At 33.5% G+C, this 18844-nt stretch overlaps 1 protein-coding gene across 7 annotated transcripts in view; it reads right to left on the bottom strand.

The window, feature by feature from the left end:
* The window catches only part of ATRNL1 (attractin like 1), a 765177-nt gene that overhangs the window by 454769 nt on the left and 291564 nt on the right, over positions 1-18844 (bottom strand). For all 7 annotated transcript variants that reach the window (XM_049645843.1, XM_049645837.1, XM_049645839.1 and 4 more), the window contains 2 exons: positions 15426-15504; positions 13210-13367 (listed from right to left, as the gene is read on the bottom strand). In XM_049645843.1, coding sequence (XP_049501800.1) covers positions 13210-13367; positions 15426-15504 — 237 coding nt within the window. The remainder of the gene's footprint in view (positions 1-13209; positions 13368-15425; positions 15505-18844) is intronic.

The following is an 18844-nucleotide window of genomic DNA, read 5'->3' as shown; positions in this document are numbered from 1 at the left end:
AACTGCAGACTCAGAATATATAAATATAAAAATAAGTGCATATTACAAGCTGAGAAAGAGAAGTAAAAATCAAGTTGATAAAAACTGAGAAGAAACTGAGGGTTGTTGGGGGGTGGGAGAGAGGGGAAAGTGGGTGATGGGCATTGAGGAGGGCACCTGTTGGGATGAGCACTGGGTGTTGTATGGAAACCAATTTGACAATAAATTTCATATTAAAAAAAAATCAAGTTGAAAAGGAAAACGAAAGAAAGCACAGATTAAAGCTTAGAGGAGAGAAAAAGCATAATACTTTCAAAGAATTGAAGGAATTATAGTATTACTAGATTGTGGAACTCAGAGGAAAGTCTGGTAAGATGTGGCTAAACACATAGACAGGACTAACTTTTGCAGCTGCTTAGAAGCCATTTTAAGCAGTTTGAACTTGATCATAGGGTTATGAGATGCCTTTGAAGGTTTTAGAAGTAGGTATAAACTGATTCAATTTGCATATTAGAAATATAATACTGGTTACAGCATGATATATACAATCAATGTAATATAATGATTGAAGGAAAACAATATTTAGGACAAGAAAAATAGGTGCTGCCTTTAATGGAGTCACTGGACATTTCAAAGAAAAAATTGGAATACTGTCAATGCAATTAGTTGAATGTGTGTGTTGTATGTCTGTACACTAAAGAATAGATTGAGGGCAACAATCCAAGCCCAAGTCTGTGGCTCAAGCAAAAGGGGGTGGGTGTCTGAGACAAGAAGCAATGGATAATAAGATGTACGAGATATACTGGAACATACATGCAATGCCTGAACTGGTAACACTGATATATAAATAATCTGTACATAAGTGACCATTGAAACTATATGGTAAATGAAACCAAAACAGAAGATTTGTTGTCTAAGAGCAGAATATCTCAAATGTCACCCTAAGGAACACAGGGATCTAAGGGATGATAGAAGGAAATACTTAAAAAATAAATAAAATTGGGTGAGAAAGGAGGAAGGAAAATTAGGAGAATGTAGTGCCATGGAAAGAAAGAAGAGACAGTGTTCTAAAAACAGGATCAAATAATGCTGCTGACAGGTCAATTAAGACTGTAGCAAGAAGGGATACCTAGGTGGCTCAGTCGGTTAAGCATCAGACTTTGGCTCAGACCATGATCTCATGGTCCATGAGTTTGAGCCCTGTGTTGGGCCCTGTGCTGACAGCTCAGAGCCTGGAGCCTGCTTTGGATTCTGTGTCTCCCTCTCTCTCTACCCCTCCCCCACTTGCACTCTGTCTCTCTCGCACACACAAATAAATACACATTAAAAAAAAAAAAGACTGAAGCAAGAAGCTGAAAATTTAGGTCTATAAGTTTTCTATGTCCTATGCCTCAGTAGTTTCAAAGGAGCAATGTGAGTAGAAATCAGATCACGGTACAGTAAGAAATAACTTTTAAATTACAAATTGACAATGTGGATTGCAATAATACATTTCTTCCTAATATGTAGTATAGTGCCTCAACATACTAGGCATACAATTAATATTTATTGACTTGAATAAAAGTAAAGAAAGAAAAACAGACATTTTATTATTTCTTTCCCTTTTTTCAAGTTTTTATTTAAATTCCAGTTAGTTAACATACAGTGTCATATTACTTTCAGGTATATAATTTAGTGAATCAATACTTATATACAACACCCTGTGCTCATCACAAGAGCCCTCCTTAATCCCCATCACCTTTTTAACTCATCCTCCCACCGACCTCCCCTCCGGTCACCATCAGATTGTTGTCTATAGTTAAGACTTTGTTTCTTGGTTTTCTTCTCTTTTGAAAAACATTTCAATTCAGAAATACTCCTAGGAAAATATTTCCTCTCTTTGGTAGGCATTTTGAAATGCTTTGGATTATTTAAACAGATCTACCAAATTATGTGCAAAATAACAAAAAACTGAAGTTGAAACATCCTCTTTGGGAATAGGTCAATAGTGATCTTGAGGATGATAGTCTTATTAATTATTTTGGCTGGCAATTCAGAATATACAAAATTCCTTTTCTAAATGTCAGATTTAAAAAAATAAATAAAAATTATAATAAATACAACTTAGATTTAATTTTCAGAAAAATTCTTCACAGTCCAAGGCTTCAGCCAGATGATCATCAGAATTTTCTTTCTAAAATGCACATTTCATAATTAACTCTGCAAATACTTTATCATTTTGTTCCAAGAAAATTTTTCTGCCACATTTCCTCTGTACTAACAACCACACTTGTATACCCAACACCACCACCCTGATCACCGAACACCATCACTGTGCTATCATACAACCTGTTTTCCAACCATTAAAAATCAATGTGCTCCCTGATGAAAATTATTTAATCATAACTTTGAAAACCCATTCTTCTTATCTAGAATTCCCTCTCATGTAATATCCCTTTTCTGAACTCCTAGTTATCCTTCAAAATCTTGCTTCAACATAACTCTTACTAAGAACTTTTCCTGCTTTAATATCATCTCTGTAAAAATCACAGAGAAGGAAATATAATCTAGAACTCTTCAATTCATAAATATCTTTCACTTCCATATCAGTGACAAATGGCTGATACAACAAATGGCTCAGAGAACATTTTATGACCTAAACAAAACCAAAATATGCCCCTGGACTCTATATAAAGATACTAAGAGAGTCTTTTCCCTTTCATCTCTGGGATGGCTAAATTTGGATGCTATAAATGCAACTAAAATAGAATACAACACAGTCAACATACATTGTGAAACTCAGTCAATTCAATAATTATTTATATAACACAGTATAAAGGACGCCAAGGGATATAGTTTTATATATAGTATCGTCATCTACAAATAGTGAAAGCTTTACTTCTTCTTTGCCGATTTAGATGCCTTTTATTGCTGCGGCTTGGACATCCAATACTATGTTGGGTAACAGTGATGAAAGTAGACATCCTTGTCTTGCTCCTGACCTTAGGGGGAAAGCTCTCCGTTTTTTCCCATTAAGGATAAGGGTAGCTATGGGCTTTTCATGTATGGCCTTTATTATATTGAGGAACATTCCCTCTAAACCTACTTTGTTGAGAGTATTTCTCATGAATGGATGTTAAGAGATGCAGTTTTGGGAAATACAGTCAGAGGTGAAATTGGGTTCCTGGAAGTTCCCAAAGGCATTTGCTCTGGATGCCCTGTTTTCTAAGCCTACAATGTCCCTTGTTTTATTTTAAAGGTAATTTAAAGCTGTATTTTGATATCTACAACTGAAAGAATGCTTATTAATATATTCTGTGAACTACATAAGGGTAGAGACTACATTGTATCCTATTCTATTCACTAGCAAAATGTCTTATATATGATTGAAACTTAGAAATGGCTTGAAAGTGTAGCCAAAATTTTATACAAATGTTCAACAGCTGCCATTTCTGTAAGTACTACTTTATAAGTTTTTCACTTATAAAGTTAAATAAATTTTTATAAGTTTTTCACTGACTCAAAACACAGAAGCTACTTTAATAAGCAACAACCATTACTATGTCTTTTTATTTTGTTCATTATACAGTTCATAACATATAGAGTTCTATTATCATACAAGTAAGGTTCATCCTTTAATAACAAGATTAGACTCAAGTTGGACCTAAATGAAGTATTTTTCTACTTTCCTGCATATCATTAAAAACTTCTCCTTATTCAAGTATTACCTTTTAAATTGATCTGTTCAATCTATTCAAATATATGTGCAAACATTACTACTTAAAGTGCTTAAAAGAATTGTGATGGAAAAAACTGCCACATAAAATTATGAAAATACTATTGATATTAATTCATGCAAAATCTATGTGAAATGTTTGGCTTACATGAAAAGATATTTTGTTATGCAAACAACAAATAATTAAATATTAAACTCTTCATACATCTTTTATGTTTTAGCATGTAAGAATTCAAAGAATTAAATTGCAGACAGAAAGGCTAAAGTAACCTGAAGTGCTTTCTTTTAACTATATTCACAATGTTCTCTCCCTATACAGTAACCCTATTGATACAAGTATTAAAATAAATTAAGTAAAAGTGATCATAAAAGTTAAGTGTTACTTTATCTCAAAAACAATGTTTGCTTGTTAGAAATATCACTGATACAATTCTGTGAAAAGAAAACAGTGATATTTATTTTTAGAAATTTCTTGGTATCTCATGGTTATATGGATATTTTTCAATAGAAATTAGTTTTTTTGCACTTTTTTTATTTCAGCCACTTTTCAAAATAACTGCTTCCATTGAGTGTAGTTTGTAAATATTTATGAACAATTTTATCTATGGATTGTAAATTTTCTCATAACTTGCAGCTTGGAATCCACAGTAGTATGTACTTTTGAAATCTAAAATACATAGACGTATGTCTACAACCTGACTATCATTTACCTACAGTTACTTGGAAGCTTAAATCTAAGCTACTAAATAAAACATATTACAAACAAAAACATAAAACCACATATACAGTAACTATATATAGTCATAGTAATATATATAGTTATATATGTTGTATATATAGTGACTATATAGAATTATAGTAACATATATAGTTACTATATATGTGGTTCACTCATTTGGTGAACAAACCTATGGACAGCATATTTATTCATATTTACATAATTTATTCATAATTTATTCATAATTACATGTAGAATATCTACCTCCTTCCAAAATGGAGGGAATAAATTTATCCTTCTGCAAAAACAACAAGTAAAATAGATAAAACATATGAAACGATATCAAGCAGTGTAGGACAGTAATTCCTGAGTGGAGAAAAAAAATGAGGTGAGCATTTAAATGTCACAGATTATTGTGATTTTGAGGCTGCATCAAAAGGACAGTGAACACATGTGTATCCCAGAAATTTTCTGGAGTTGAGGAGATAAAACTGACAATCTGCAGAGGCCAAGGTAGCTAGAGTTTATAGGAAAGTATACTAAAGAAGACAGAACTTCCTAGAGTGCTATGGAGATTTTCTGAGGATCCCCTTGAGTCGTCAGGTGAACATTACTTACTGACAAAGAAACTATCCAACATTGGGGAAAAATCCATCTGAAAGGAACAGAGAAAATAATTCTCAAAACTCACACAGAGTTGGGAATATTTCATGGTCCTGAGAGTCAGAGTGGAAAACCTTATAATTCATACATCATAAAATACAGTACCCAAAAGAACAGAGCCTCAGTAATGAAAAATTAACACCAGGTTAAGTGCTGCTTTGTTCCTACCTAACAAAACAAAAGTAAGCCTTGTAAAGACATTTTTTACAAGAAAATTAGCTCCATCCCAAAACAAAGCTAAAATTTATTTAACAAAATAGATACATACCTACCACCCAAAAAGGTAAAATTCAGAATGTTTCGTATTTAATCAAAATATGACCCATAAGGAGCAGGAAAATAAAACAACAGAAAAGAAACTCAGAAGAGATACAAATTATAGAATTTGTAGATAATTTATAGAAGAGTTATAATAACCATATTCCATATATTAAAGAAGGCAGAAAAAGAACAGAGTATGTTAAATAGAGGCATGGAAGATATTTTCTAAAAAACCTTATCAGAATTCTCAAGCTAAAAAAATATAATATCTGAGATGAAATATACACTGAATGTGATTAATATGAAATTGGACACTATAAAAAAGATTAATAAATTTCAATTACAGGAAAAGAAAATATCCCAAATGAAACACAAAGAGAAAAAAAAGAATGAATAAAAAACAGAAACAGAGCATTAGGAAGCCAAGGAACAATTTCAAGCAGTCTGATATACATACAACTGCAATTCCCAAAGGAGAAGAAAGGCGTAGCGGAAAAAAACAATTGAGAAATATGGTTTTCCAAATCTGGTGATGAGTATAATTTTATTTGTATATAAAGTTCAGTAAAACCCATCCACAAGAAACAAGAAGAAACCAAACTTCTGTACACCATTATCAAATTGGCCAAAAAGAGTGAAAAAGAGAAAAAAAAATGCAGAGAGAGGAAAAAAAACCATCACATACAAAGAATAAGGTTAAGAGCAGATTTCTCATTAAGAACAATGCAAGCCAATGGACACTGGAGAAACATCTTTGAAAGGAAAGAAAGAAAAAAGCTACAGTTTAGAATTCTTCAACCCCCCCCCAAAAGTGAAATAAAGACATTTTCAGAATACACAATGATATAATTCATTGTCAGCAGATCTACACGGAGTGTGTAAGTCCTTGAGCCCCTTAGACAGTAGGAAAATGATACTAGATAGAAATCAGATTCTACAAAAAGGAAAGAGGAAAGATAAATTTTTTATTGTTTTTTTAATTGTTTTTAATGTTTATTTTTGAGAGAGAGGGCACACACACGCACAAAAGGGGGAGGGGCAGAAAGAGAGGAGGACAGAGGATCCAAAATGGGCTCTGTGACCACAGTGAGCCCAAAGCAGGGTTTGAGCTCAGGAACTGAGAGATCGTGACCTGAGCTGAAGTTGGATGCTCACACGACTGAGCCACCCAGGCACCCCTTAAGTTTAATACATTAAAAAAATTGAGTGATGTAACACTACCTGTAAGTAAACAATGAAAAATTTAAGAAGTACAGTAAAACCTTGGATTGTAAGTAACTTGTTTTGCAAGTGCTCCGCAAGACACACAAACATTTCTAATAAATTTCAACTTGATAAATGAGCGATGTCTTGCAATATGAATAGTACGTGATGCCAAACATCATATGATCATAACTATGCCAATGGTTATGAAATCTGCTTTGATACATGAGTGCTTTGGATTACAAGCATGTTTCTGAAATGAATTATGCTCACAAACCAAGGTTTTACAGTATATGAATAAAATAACACAATATGGAACTGTAGCTATAAGCCAACAGAATAAAATGAAATCATAAAAAAATGCTCAATTTAAAAAGGCAGAAAAAGAACAAGGAATAAAGACCAAAAGAAAAATAATAAACAAACAATAAGATTTAAATCAAGATATAAATATAAGTATGTCACATGTACATGGTTTAAGATTGGATAAACTCCATGCTGTCTAAAAGATACCCACTTTAAATATAAGAGCAAAAATAGATTAAAATAAAAGGATGAAAAATGATACAGCATGCTATAGCTTACTAGAGAGGGAGTCAAGAGGGAGGAATAGTAGGACGATGCTATGCTTAATTCATCCCTTGAACACAGCTAGATAAATATCAAATCATTCTGAACACCCAAGATATCGATCTTAGGACTAAGAAAAAAAATGGAAGTATGAGATGCGAAGATGTGATCTGGGGCCCACAAGAATCGTGTGTGCTATGGAGGAGAAGGAGCCCTGATCACAGAGAGAGGAGAGAGGGCGAGAGACAGCAGAGTACAGGGGACTGCACAACAAAAATACTTTCCCAAAACCACCGACCAGGAAAACAAGAGGAGCTAATTATCATGCATTTTTAAAACCAGTGAAACTCAAAGACTGAAGTTTTAGAAGCCCATGCCATGGCCGGTGTGGAGCCTGACAGGCATAGCAGTGCTCCTGTGGAGGAGGGCAGAGGCCCTGGTGGGGACAGAGCAGTCTGAAGATCCCCTGGGTCACACCTGGAGAGATGGTTTCCCTTCCTGGACTGCATTTGGGAGAGGTAACACTAACTCTCAGAAGACAAAAGAGCCATTGGGCAATACTGCACTGCCCCATTCCTTAGCATAGGAGAAGAGACACCTGCTGAGGGCTGTTAGCCTGGACACCAGCCTGGTCTGACCCTTCCCCCGAGGAACAGTGTGGGTCACCAACACACCAGATCCCTAGAATTTGGAGTTGGAAACTCAGCCAGTGTGGCTGTGGTAAACACACGTGCACTGCACTGCTGGGCAGGCAGACAGCCGAACACAGGGTGAAAGCGGGAATCTAAGGGAGGCATGGGACACATGAGGGGAGACTGTTCATTGTTCTGAGGACTTCCTGGACAGTGGCAGATGCAAACTCCCCTTTCCAATGACGAGCACACAGGCTGGCGACATTTTTCTCCCTTGCCCATTAGTACAAACTGACTTTAGTGAGCAGAACAGTGCCCACAGCAGAGGCCTAAGCTGCTTAGCCCAAGTTCCACCCTGCTGTGCTCTGCAGGTACGTCTATACTAGGACAAGTGTGCCTGAGAGCCAGAAAAGAAGTGGGTCCCTGCCCCAGAAGACCCGCAAAAACCTCCTGTGTGGACCAAGTCTACTGACCATAGAGTGCTACAAAGCTTCAGCTCTAGTGGAAATACAATCAGGCCTATTTTAAAAAGCAGACTAATAGACACCTAGTTAAAATTCAACACACTGGTCAAGGTCCAAACATTCCCCACTCCAGACAAAGAGAAACTCTGCAGAGGACTGGCCTAACCGAAAGAGCAGCCAAAACACAACAGCAGAGCACACACAGCATACACCACAAACTTCCTGAAGCACCAGACCTGGAAAGCATATGACCTAATAAAGTCATTACTCTCAGAAACAAAAAACATATGAGGCTTTCCTGACACAAAGAAGACAGAGACCTAGACAAAACGCCAAGATGGAGGAATTCATCCTAAAAGAAAGAACAAGAAAAGGTCACAGCCAGGAATCTAATTGAAATAATAGATGTAAGTAATATCCCTGATCAAGAATTTATTTTTTTATTATTTTTTTGAAATGTTTATTTTTGAGAGAGAAAGAGCACCAGTGGAGGAGGGGCAGAGGGAGGTAGAGAGAGAATCTGAAGCAGGCTTTGCACTGTCAGCGCAAAGCCTGACTTGGGGTTCGAATGAACAAATCATGAGATCATGACCTAAGCTGAAGTCAAACACTCAACCAACTGAGCAATCCAGGTTCCCCCTGATCAGGAATTTAAAACAACAATCATAAGGATCCTAGTTGGACTTAAGAAAAGCATAGAAGACATCAGGCAGTCCCTTATGCAGAGATAAAAGACCTAACAGCTAGTCTTGCTGAAAATAAAAAATGTTGTAACCAAGAGGCAAAACCAATTGGTTCTAATGAACACAAGGGCAGAAGAAGCAGAAGAATTTATAAATATCATAGAAGGTAAAATTATAGAAAATAATGAAGCTGAAAAGAAGAGGGAAAGAAAAATATTGGATCACAAAAGTAGACATAGGGAACTCAACAACTCCATAAAGCATAATAACATTCATATCATATGAGTCTCAGAGAAAAAGAGAAGGGGAAAGGGGGCAGAAGGTTTATTTGAGCAGTACAAAAAGACTGAGATCATACCATGCATATTTTCAGACTCCAACGCTCTGAAATTTGAAGTCAACCAGAAAAAATCCTGCTTGATATTCTCTCTCCCTCTCTCTCTGCCCCCCACCCCACTCTCTTGTCTCTCTTTCTTTCTCTCTCTCTCTCAAAATAATAAACTTAAAAAAAAGGAAATTAGACAGTTTTCACCTTAAGAAACAAGAAAAGACGAACAATTTACTCAAAGTAAGCAAAAGAAAGGGAATAAAGAGTAGAAATTAATGAAATTAAAAAAAATAGAGAAAATAAATGAAACCATCTGTTCCCTTAAGAAAAAAAATCAATGAAAGTGACAACTCTCTAGCCATACTGACAAAGGGGAAAAAAATAGAGAGAGGAGAAACAAATTATGAATATCAGAAATGAGAGTGATGACATCACTAAATAACATGTGAATATTATTAATCTTTTGCCAATAAATTCTACAAATTAAATCAAATGGGAGAAATACAACTGGGAGACACAAATCGATAGAGCTCACTCCAAAATAAATAACCAGAAAAGCTCTAAATCTATTAAAGAAATTGGATTTTTAGTTAAAACCTTCCCACAAAGAAAGGTGTATTAGTCCAAATACATTGTGTTGAATTCTACCACAAATTTAAGAAAAAATAATAATAATAACAATTACACACAGATATTTCAGTAAATTACAGAGGAAGTAATATTTCCCATTCATTTTATAAGACCAGCAGTACAATGATACAAAGTCAAACAACATTACAAGAATAGAAAGCTATAGACTAATAGCCCTCATAAATATAGGTATAAAAATTCTTAACAAAATTTTAAAAAAGTAAATACAATGATGCATGACAAAATAAATGAGCAAGCGGAGCTTATCCCTATATAACAAGATTGATTAAACATTCAAAAGTGGATTGGATTCAAAAGTGGATTTCAATTCTATTAGCAAATATATACTAAATAAAATAATCTTACTATTTTATATTTAATAATTAAAGTTTACTATAGTCCCAAAAAACACACATACTCATATGCTTTAATATGACATATTCCTCAGAACTAATGCAATGACTTTAATCATAGAGTAGGAATTCAGCTCTACTCATTTTGACCATCACAACTGGACTCTAAATTTTATTATTTAGGGAGAATGGAATATTTCAACTTTATTACACATTCAGGTTTGGCTCCTAGAATATATTACTAGTATGTTCTCAAATGAAAATCCAATTTAAAAAGTTAATATTTAGTCATTAAATATTCATTAAAATTCTATAGTAACTATGTAATTTGCTTAAAAATGAAATAATTAGATAACCAAGACATGAAGAACATAAAAAAAAATTTTAAATGTAACAATTGTATCAATTTTAATTACTACTTAATAAGGTTAATAGATGAGCCCTTTGGTTGCCTTTGAACATAATTTCAATTGGCCAAGGGAAATCTGATTCATATTTCTGTATAAACCTTAGAAAATATAATGATATATCTAACATCATCAATGTCAAAATTTTTTAAAACTATATGGAAATATTTCCAGCATTTTTGGACTATAACAGTGTTGAAATAAATCACCATACAATGAAGAAATAAGTTTATCAAATAATTCCCATTACTGAGTAGTAATTTATAATATTTCTTGAATAGTTAAGTAATTTCCTTAATTTAGATGTTAAATTAGCCTTAAAAGTAAAGACAATTTTCTCATAAATATATGACTTTTAAAAATACTGTGTTCCCACAAATCACATAGAAAATAATATTAAAAAATAATAATAATCCAGTTAAGAAATGGGCAGAAGACATGAGTAGATATTTTTCCAAAGAAGACATACAAATGGCCAACACACACATGAAAAGTTGTTCAACATCATTCATCATCAGGGATATATAAGTTAAAACCGTGATGAGATAACCTCCTCACACCTGTCAGAATGGCTAAAATTAACAACACAGGAAACAACAAATGTTGGTTAGGATGCAGAGAAAGGGGGAACCCATTAACACTGTTGGTGGGAATGCAAACTAATGCAGCCAATCTGGAGAAAAATATGGAGGCTCCTCAAATAGTTAAAAATAGAACTGCCCTATGATACATCAATTCACTACTGGTATTTATCAAAAGGATACAAAAGTACCGATTCAAAGGGACACATGTACTCTGATGTTTATAGCAGCATTTTCAATAATAGCCAAAGTATGGAAAGAGCCCAAATGTCCATCAACTGATGAATGGATAAATAAGATGTAGTATATATGCATGTATGTACGTACACACACACACACACACACACACACACACACAGGAATATTACTCAACCATCAAAATGAAAGAAATCTTGCTATTTGCAACAACATGGATGGCGCTAGAGTGTATTATGCTAAGCAAAGTCAGTCAGTCAGAGAAAAGATAAATACCATATTATTTCACTCATGTGGAATATAATAGATGAAAAGATGTACATGGGTGGGGGAGAAGAAAGAGAGAGGCAGACCATAAAACAGACTCTTAACTATACAGAACTGAGGGTTGATGGAGGGAGGTGGGTGGGCTACATGAGTGATGGGTATTAAGGAGGGCACTCGTGACGAATCACTAGATTCTACTCCTGAAGCCAATATTATACTGTATATCAACTAACTAGAATTTGAATAAAAACTTGAAACCTAAAACTAAAACCCGTACAAACATTTTCAGTCACAGATCATAAACTGTCATTAATATAAAAGGGGAAAGAATAATCTATAATTTTTTTTGAGAGAAGAATATGTGTGGATGTGTGCATGTATGTGAACAGGGGAGGGACAGAGGGAGAGGGAGAGAGAGAATCTTAAGCAGGTTCCACACCCAGCACAGAGCCTGACATGGGGCTCGATCTCACCACCATGAAATCATGACCTGAGCTGAAATCAGGAGTTGGACACTTAACCAACTGAGTTACCCAGGTACACCATGTAAATTTTAAAAGATTTTAAAACATAATAACCTAGCACAGAGCTTGATATGTATGAGATATTCCAAAAAATAATCTGAATTCCATCTAATCAAATAACCAACCATAAAAGAATGAGTATATGAACAAATTCCAACATTACAACATACAGGCTTTTCTTTCATAAAAGCATAAATTAAGAGCACAAACCCTGAATATTTCAAGATAGAAAGAACTTCCTAAATGTTTTCCTAGCAATAAATCTAAAGCCTTTTGCAGCCTATCACTAAACACAATAAAAACTGAAATATACAAAGTGAAAGATAAAAAGATAGAAAGAAATATGTACATATATAGCATTAAGAAATCAATAGTGAGGCAGTGAATCTTAAAGAACTGTTAAGTTGCTTACCTTAAATTTTTAATGAAAGTTTAAATAATGTTCAGTATATAATAAAGCAAAAATGAGATTCTAAACACAGCAAATAATTTTAAGTAGAGTTGTAGGAAGAGAGTATCTAACCCTCAGGTGAAATACACAATTAATCAAAAAACCCAATCTAATTATTTCAAGTTTTGATGCATTTTTTTAAATGTTTATTCATTTATGAGAGAGAGAGAGAAAAGAGTGTGAGGGGGGAGGGGCAGAGACAGAGGGAGACACAGAGTCCGCAGCAGGCTCCAGGCTCTGAGTTGTCAGCACAGAGCACCACACACGGCTTGAACCCATGAACCCATTAGATCATGACTTGAGCTGAAGTCGGACGCTTAACCGACTGAGCCACCGAGGCGACCCTTGATGCATTTGTAGAATATGATTTCACTGAAAAATTTGTACACCGATTGATTCAATATCATAAGTATGAATTATTTTTATAAACATTCAACGTACCCTTTTTTATCAAGGGTACATACATTTTTCATGTTTTTCGAGAAATAAAAATCTTATCCATATCATTACTTTGAACAAAAGTAGCACTGTTTTTGTAAAAAAAAAAATTCAATGGTCATTATGTTAAATACTATTAACACTTACCTGTATTTTAATAGGCCAGGAAAAGTTGCTGACATACACATAGAATGTAATGTTAGGATTGCTTCTGAAGTTAAATTTTTCATAGGAAAAACTATCTCTGTATTCCTTTATATTAGTCTTGGACACTATAGGAGTCTCCTCCCCAGATATTGTTCCAGCTAAAATGTAAATAATAAAATCAAACTGTAAATTTTCATATTAGGAAAAAAGGATATTTTAACTTAAAAATAGATATTTACTTAATTTTTATAACTACACTTATAAAAACAATTATCAAAATAAACTTCTTTAGTATTTACAGTGACAAAGGAGAAATAAGATTAATCATAAATGTAATGGAAACAGTATAAAATTATTTTTTTAAATGATACCACTGATTAAGTAAGTGCTATGGACTAGGCACTGGTGAAGAAACTTTCTATTCTTCTCTGATAACAATTTTACCCCCAAGGTATTCCATCTCTTTTTTCAAATTTAAACCTGAGCCTCAGAAAGATTAAAACACTTGCCTTAATTTTCTAGCTACTGAATTGGTAAATTTCTCTTTGGAACTCACGTATCCATTAGCCCCAGACACTGAATTCTTTCTATTCACTACTCCACAGAGCCTCTCAAAACAAATCAGGACATATTTCACATGTCTCAATCCAATTAAAACATAGAAAAGAAATCAATTTATTTGTCTTAACCACAAATTGAACCATCACTACTTTGAATAAATTGAAACGAGGCTATAATTTAAAACATGAGATAAATGTTCAAATTAGTTAAACACATATTGCATACTCAATAAATATTTACTGAAATTAACCAAATGGAACAAAGCATTTCCAACAATCTTACCAAGCCCTCTACTTTAACAAACGGTAAAAATATTTAGAATTAGTATACTGGGCAACTGAATTAATTTCTAACTCATCACCTATTCCAAAAGCACCTGGGTTGCTGTTTTAAAAAGCAGGTTTCATGAACCCATCTCCCAATCTGATAAATCAAAATTTCCGAGATTTGGTTTTGGGAATCTGAAAGTTACAAGTAATTTCTTGCATGATAAAATCATCATTCTAATCTAATTGTAGAGGTTTTGTATATTTTTGTTGACAGATTTTAGAACACTTCTGGAGTCAGTTTATTATGCCAAAGTAATTTTCAAATTAGTAATACAAGTTTTCATGAATTCTTAATGAAGCTCACAGTTCCAAGATTTTACTATAAGGTGGACACCATTGTAGCAAAATGTGTATATATTTGCCCAAACTTCTCATTTTTTTAACACATGTAATATAGGTTCTAGAATTGCAAAGACTATCTCACTCTTGAATTCTATGTCTCCATGATTCTACATATTAAAAGAGCATAATGACCTAAGAATACATATATTTTCTTTCTTTCTGTTTTTAGTAGGCTCCGTGAACAGTGTGGAGCCATAGTATGAGGCTAGAACTCACGACCCTGAGATCAAGAGCCCAAGAGCTGAATGCCCAACTGTCTGGACACCCGGCACCCCAGAATCCACATGTTTTCTTTACAGAGGATTCCAACACATTGTGCAACAGTATAGCTTTGATACAGAAAATAAAAATCAATAGAATTTCTTAGTATGTAAATACAAAAAAAAGTGAGCATACTTTTTCATAATCCAACAGACAGTTTGTATTTCATCTTGGTTCTATTTTTTAAAAGTCTAAATTTTCAAGTTCTAAAACTTATTACAGAAGACATATTAAGGAGAGGGTTTTTTTTTTAACCCTTTCTCAGCACCAAAGCTGACAAAGGTGTTGGTATATTTCTAAGTTTGAAAGGAATAAAAACCTATTAATTTATCAACATGCACAGAATTTGTCTTATATCAATATTAAGGTTAATAATTAAATTTATAGCTTTATGATAGTGAGTCAAATAATTGAAATCACAGTCCCAATCATTAAAGAAGTACTCTATCTTAATTAAAATCATAGCAATTCATAACAATGTCTTTTTAAAAAATTAAGTGGTGTATAATATTTGTTACCCATCTAATTTAATTGAATAAGGGACAAAGTTAAAATAATGAAACTTTATTAATAATGCTACTTATTACTTGTACCTGAACCAGCACAATTATTATGACATATATATTTTAATTTCAATTTTTTGAATTAACAAAAAAAAGATCATGTTAGAACATCTTCCATATACAAACAAATGTAAAAGATGTGACAACAAAATTCTCTTACCTGTTGAACCAACTGACCATGTAATGTTGAGATTAAAGTTGTTTGATGCATTAATCGAAATATCCAAATTTTTGTTTGACTACCAAGAAAGAAAATATTAGGGTTACAAAAATCAAACTACACTAAATAACGTTTTATGTTTTAATTATGCCCATGCTACAATTCACAGACCGGATACATTTTGTCAGTATTCAACCAAGTGTAGATGTCAATTACACCATTTTAATGAAAAAATATAGGTGATAAATTCAAAGGTAGTTTAAAGTTTCCATTTATCTTCTCTACTATAATCTAGCCTTCTGTCTGTAAGCCAGGGGAGCTGTAATTCATTGTTTGTATTTTGATTCTCTTGCTTACCTGTAGTTAATATGTAAACGGTACAGGTTTTAATTAGTCCAAAGTAATTTTACACCAATGTAAGATTGTTGTTTTATTGAAAAACTTTTTGTTAGGTATTTATTGTATTACTACACATTGGTTTTTTACACTTTTTTTGTTTATTTTCTTTTTGAAAGAGAGAGAGACAGAGTGTGAGTGGGGTAGGAGCAGAGAGAGAGGGAGACACAAAATCTGAAACAGGCTCCAGGCTCTGAGCTGTCAGCACAGAGCCTGTCATGGGGCTAGAACTCATGAGCCATGAGATCATGACCTGAGCCAAGGTCGGACACTCAACCAGCTGAGCCACCCAGGCGTCCCTTATACACACCTTTTGTAGTGAAAAAAACAAAAAACAAAAAAACATAAATTACATAAACTAGAACTCTCAGGTAAAAATGGATTAAATTAAATCTGTTGTCAAAATGTAGGAAATGAATCAATAATTAAGGCATCTATTTATTATTATATTTTATTTAGGATAAGTAGGAAGCCCTGACCACATATTAATTTCACTAACTGTTCCAAGTTGAGTATATCTTTAACTATGAATTATATTTATAAAATTACGTATAATGATATTACAAGCATTCTTAGAGGCAACTCTCATGCTTAGTTTAGCATCCTACAGTTTCAAAGAAAATGTGTCTGAGCTATTGGCTTCAACTAGACAAGACAGTAGATATAAAACAGAAAGCTGTGACATTTGGAACCAGTTGATATTTTCAGGAAACTGAAAAAGGAGAGGATGGTCAAGAGAGAAGCAAACTAAAATTATGCCTAATCTGGACCTACACATGTGATACTATGGATAATATTGTGGAAAAATGGTATTCACATTCCAGATGTTCCAAGTATAATAAAATTTCTCATGTCTTCAAAGAAGTACGTAAGTTTGTAATCACTATTAAACATTCAAGAGGCCAATGGTAAAAAATGAAATTCTGATGCACACTACAACATGGCTGAACCTTGGAAACATTAGGCTAAGTGAAATAAGCCAGACACAAAAGGACAGATATTGTATGGTTGTACATGTGAGGTACTTAGAATATACAAATTCAGAGACAGAAAGTAGAATAAAGGGGCTGTGGCCAAGGGAAGAAATGAGGAATTATTGCTTAATGGATACAGAAATTCTGTTTGGAATGATAAAAAAAAATTGATGATAGATAGTGGTGATGGGTTGCACAACACTGTAATTGTACTTAATGCCACCGAATGGCATACCTAAAAATGATTAAAATTATAAATTTTATTTTATGTATATTTTACAATGAAAAAGAAGTCAATGGTGATTAAGGTGCATTTATAAAATCTTTCTTATTACAGTGAACAATGGGGTTTCTGACATTTCTAATGTCTTGGTTAAAAAAAACACAATATAAGTAAAAAGAGGGTTATACTTAAAACATTATACTTTAAAATTCTTATTTAAAAGTCAAAACGTTAAATGTATTCCAAAGAATATAGACACTTCTTAAAATCTAAAGAATAAGGCATAACATTAAATGAACTGTTCTACTTTTTGAGACGAGACCCTACTTTACTGTAAAAGAAAAATTTAAGAAATTATATTATTTGTTGGCAAGTCCAATAAAATACTTTAGAGAAGCTAGCAAATGGCAAGATATATTTTGAGGATTCATCTATTTAAAAAAAACTATTAAAATATATGATATGGACTTAAAAGATATATTAAGATATAATTAAAAACAGCAAAAGAAAGTGACATTAGTAAGATGGTGAAATAGGAAGTCACAGCCCTTATCCTCCATAAAAACACTGATTTAACAATGTTGTATGGGCCAAAATAACTTTATGAAAGAATCAAAAGCTAGTTAAAAAGTTCCAGTACCAAAGATTAATATAAAATGAAGAATAGCCACCTTATAATCAGTAAGAAGAACAATTTCACTTTACCCATTTCAGCCTCTGCCCCAAGGCGGCACTCAGCATTATAGAGAACACCTTGGCTTTGACTTCTCCCACAGGGAAGAGAGAGAATGTAGCATATATCCAACATCCCTGGCCTTTCATTGCACTGCCTAAAGGATCTGTTTCTGATTTACCTCACCCAGAGCACTAAGAGAACAAGCATAGTTTGGACATCTGATAGTAGCTAAAAATAAAGAAAGTAAGTGGGTGGCTTACTGCTGCTGGCATGGCTCCTCAAGATTAGGAGAAGGTGCACAACCTTGAGACGTCTCCTCCAGGAAGGAAGAGAATGGAATGTGCATCCAACACCATGAATTTTCTGTGTACCGCCCAAGGGGAAAAAGGCAGGCAGCTCACTACAGCCAGAATTGCTCTGTGAAACTGAGAGAAGGCGTGTAACCCTAAGACTACTCCGCTTCGAAGAAAAGGAAAAGTTGTGGAACATGATTAATCACAGAAAAGGTTTCTGATGCTCCCAGTATCTTCTAGCTGGGCTAACTGATGGTCTTTCCCTTTGAAGCCAGTCAATAAAGACTGGGAAAAGTAGTTGTTTCTTCAAAAGCACAGACACCAGTGCAAAGCTACAAGGGAAATTAAGTATGGGAGAAATATGACATAACCAAAGGAACAAAATAAATCTCCAGTAACTGACCCTAAAGAAATGGAGATCTAGAATTGTCTGCCAAATGATTCAAAATAATTGTATTAAAGAAGTAATAAGGAAGGAATAAGAGACCAAAGAAAGATAATCAAATGAAACCAAGGAAACAATATATGAACAAAATGTCAATGCAACAGACAGGGACAGAACTATAAAAAGGAACCACAGAAATTCTGGAGCAGAAGAATACAATAAATTAACTGAAAAATTCAATATATAGTTTTAATGACAAACTTGACCAAGTAGAAGAAAGAATCCATGAGCTCAAATCATCTGAAGTTAACTAGCCAAAGGAACAAAAAGAAAAGAGAAAGAAAAAGAGTGAAGAAAGCCTAATGGACTTATGGAATACAATCAAGCAAAAAAAATTATATATATATATATATATATATATATAATTATAGATCTCATACATATATAATATAACTAACATATATATATATAT

Source organism: Panthera uncia, chromosome D2 (assembly GCF_023721935.1).
Source record: "Panthera uncia isolate 11264 chromosome D2, Puncia_PCG_1.0, whole genome shotgun sequence".
Classification (NCBI taxonomy): Eukaryota; Metazoa; Chordata; class Mammalia; order Carnivora; family Felidae; genus Panthera; species Panthera uncia.
This window is presented reverse-complemented; position numbering and strand designations above follow the sequence as displayed.